Source organism: Hoplias malabaricus, chromosome Y (assembly GCF_029633855.1).
Source record: "Hoplias malabaricus isolate fHopMal1 chromosome Y, fHopMal1.hap1, whole genome shotgun sequence".
Classification (NCBI taxonomy): Eukaryota; Metazoa; Chordata; class Actinopteri; order Characiformes; family Erythrinidae; genus Hoplias; species Hoplias malabaricus.
The window spans coordinates 56,824,128-56,826,378 of NC_089820.1; the positions used below are offsets into that span (position 1 = coordinate 56,824,128).

The window sequence follows — 2,251 nt, forward strand, 5'->3', positions numbered from 1 at the left end:
CAAAAAGGAAATGGCACGAGGAGCGTAGAGCTCTGAGGGAAGCTACAGAAGCAAGCAATGGAAAAGGAAAGAATTTAAAATGGTAAGTGTGCTTCCTGTTTTTAAGCACAACTCATTTTCCCTTTGGTTTTTCTCACTTTAAACATGAAAGAAATTAGAAACTACAGGGAAACTCCACAATTTTCCTCAAATTTCTGCGTAAAGCGGTGTTAAAATATAAAAATAAAGTTCTTGAGATTGATTATTGTGAAAGAGTTTGTGAATAGAGCGGTGGTGTTAGGAACCAGATGTCTCCATGTCTTCATCGCAGATGTAATATTTTCCTTTACTCTCCAAAATCACCACGGAAATCTGCATGTAACATATCGGGAGGTCTGTGAAATCTTTGAGAACTCGAATTAAATTAGTACAAGAATATTTGGACCGTGCATTTAACCCATTGTACACGGTGCCTGGGAAGCAGCCGGGTGTGACGTGTTCAAGGGCGATTCAGCCGTGGATGTTGAGGGAGGAGAAAGTGCTGTTCCTTCACTCCCCTTGTCTGGGTAAACACAAGCGTTCAGTCTCAAACCTGCTTCCCGAACCTTGACTGTTTTATCGCTGGGTCTTACAACGTTATCTTGCCGTTATCTTTTTAAAAAATACGTTTCAGACTGGAATCTTCTCTTAAAAAGATGCTTTCTTAACCATTTGGGAGCTTCAGAGACTCCCATCAGACGTCTGGTTCCCATCACCACCAGTGTGAACGATTCTAGAACAAAGCCTTTCACGTTAAACGAACCACGAATAACCGTCTTTACATCTTAATGTTTTACTTGTGCAGAAATTTAAATAAAAATCAGTGGAAATCCTGTTTACGATTAATGCACTTACGATAGATGCATCCAGCAAAACCCACTGGCACCAATCCTTTGATAGGATTTCCCTTCTCTCTCTATTTTCTATATATTCTCCTACTCCCCACCCTTCCCCCATCTAATAATTTAACATGCTTCCTCTCTTTTGGTCCACTTCAAGTAACCGCTGTTAGGAACGGCTGGTGAGATCCAGCGGAGCCAATAGATGGATTGTGTTCAGTCTGTAAAAGTATCCGTTTTCACCGAGGAGAACAAGCCCAAAGTGAGCTCGGTCCTCTGCTTAAACCTAATCGAAATCCAGAAAGCCCTCAGCCTGTAATCTGTTTGTCTTTGCCTTGTCCACGTCCTTCCTCTTCCTCTCCGTCAACTGGGATGAGAGGATGAGAAAGGAGAGAGAGTCCTGTTTTTTTTCACCGTCCGGTTCTTCTGATCTAGAGGAAGTTGTTGGAAATCTGGCGCTGGTGTTCAAACAGGTCCTCCGCCTCTGCGCTGTAGGCATCACCTGGAGGAGAAGATGCATGAAGAAGCATGATTCAAGCTTCACCCCAATACCCCACTCTCATAATTCTAATGTTTACAGAAGCGGGCTTTGGATAAGAGATTTCTCTAAGTTTGATCTCTTTGTGAAGTGGGAGGAACAGTGATGTCTCCTCCATCAACCCACAACTGAGTTCCCTTAAGGAACCTAACCCCTGACTCCTACCTGGGCACTGGTGATGCCTGCCTCTACGTGTGTGTTATTGGGTGTGTGTGCCATGGATGGGTTAAATTGTGATGTATGTTGTATAAAGACAATATTATATCACACTCTTGCCTCCAGTAGTTTTTCACTAAGCTTTGTCAGGGGTGGGTAGTATTTAGTTAGAATTATTCGTAAGTGCATAACTAAAATACTGCATTTAAACCATCCATGGCAGTAAACACACACACTGACACACACAGGTGAGCTATTTTTTCATCCATACACCTGGAGCAGTGGGCAGCCACCTCAGTGTCCAGAGAGCAGGAGACGGTATGGTGCCAAATGATGGTTGAGGGAGGAGAAAGTGCTGTTCACTCACTGTTTCATCAGTGGTTTCAAGACTACTCAGTTTCCATTTTGTCATATATTACATTCTATTTTATCGTGTGAGTATCTGCTTTAACTGAAGCAATGGTTAATTAAAGAACAGGTCACTCACCTGTGTGACACCCGTACATGTAAACTCTCCCTCCGTCGTACCTGCATCGGCATCGCATCACATTGTTCTCAAAGTCTGACTCGGCCATGTCCAGCGAGGGGTTAACCTCAACCTACAGAAAACAAAGACCAGCATTGACCCCTGTGACTCAAAAGGAAAATACCCATGGTCCAGCCTTCCTCAGACCAGACCCTGCTTCACAGTGCACAGTGC

At 43.6% G+C, this 2,251-nt stretch overlaps 1 protein-coding gene across 1 annotated transcript in view; it reads right to left on the reverse strand.

Moving 5' to 3' along the window:
* Positions 1-721: 721 nt before the first annotated feature.
* Positions 722-2,251, reverse strand: part of LOC136678347 (lysyl oxidase homolog 4-like) — a 9,258-nt gene continuing 7,728 nt past the window's right edge. Inside the window, 2 exon segments of the mRNA XM_066656372.1 lie at positions 722-1,359; positions 2,039-2,150. Coding sequence (XP_066512469.1) covers positions 1,289-1,359; positions 2,039-2,150 — 183 coding nt within the window. The 3' untranslated portion in view covers positions 722-1,288.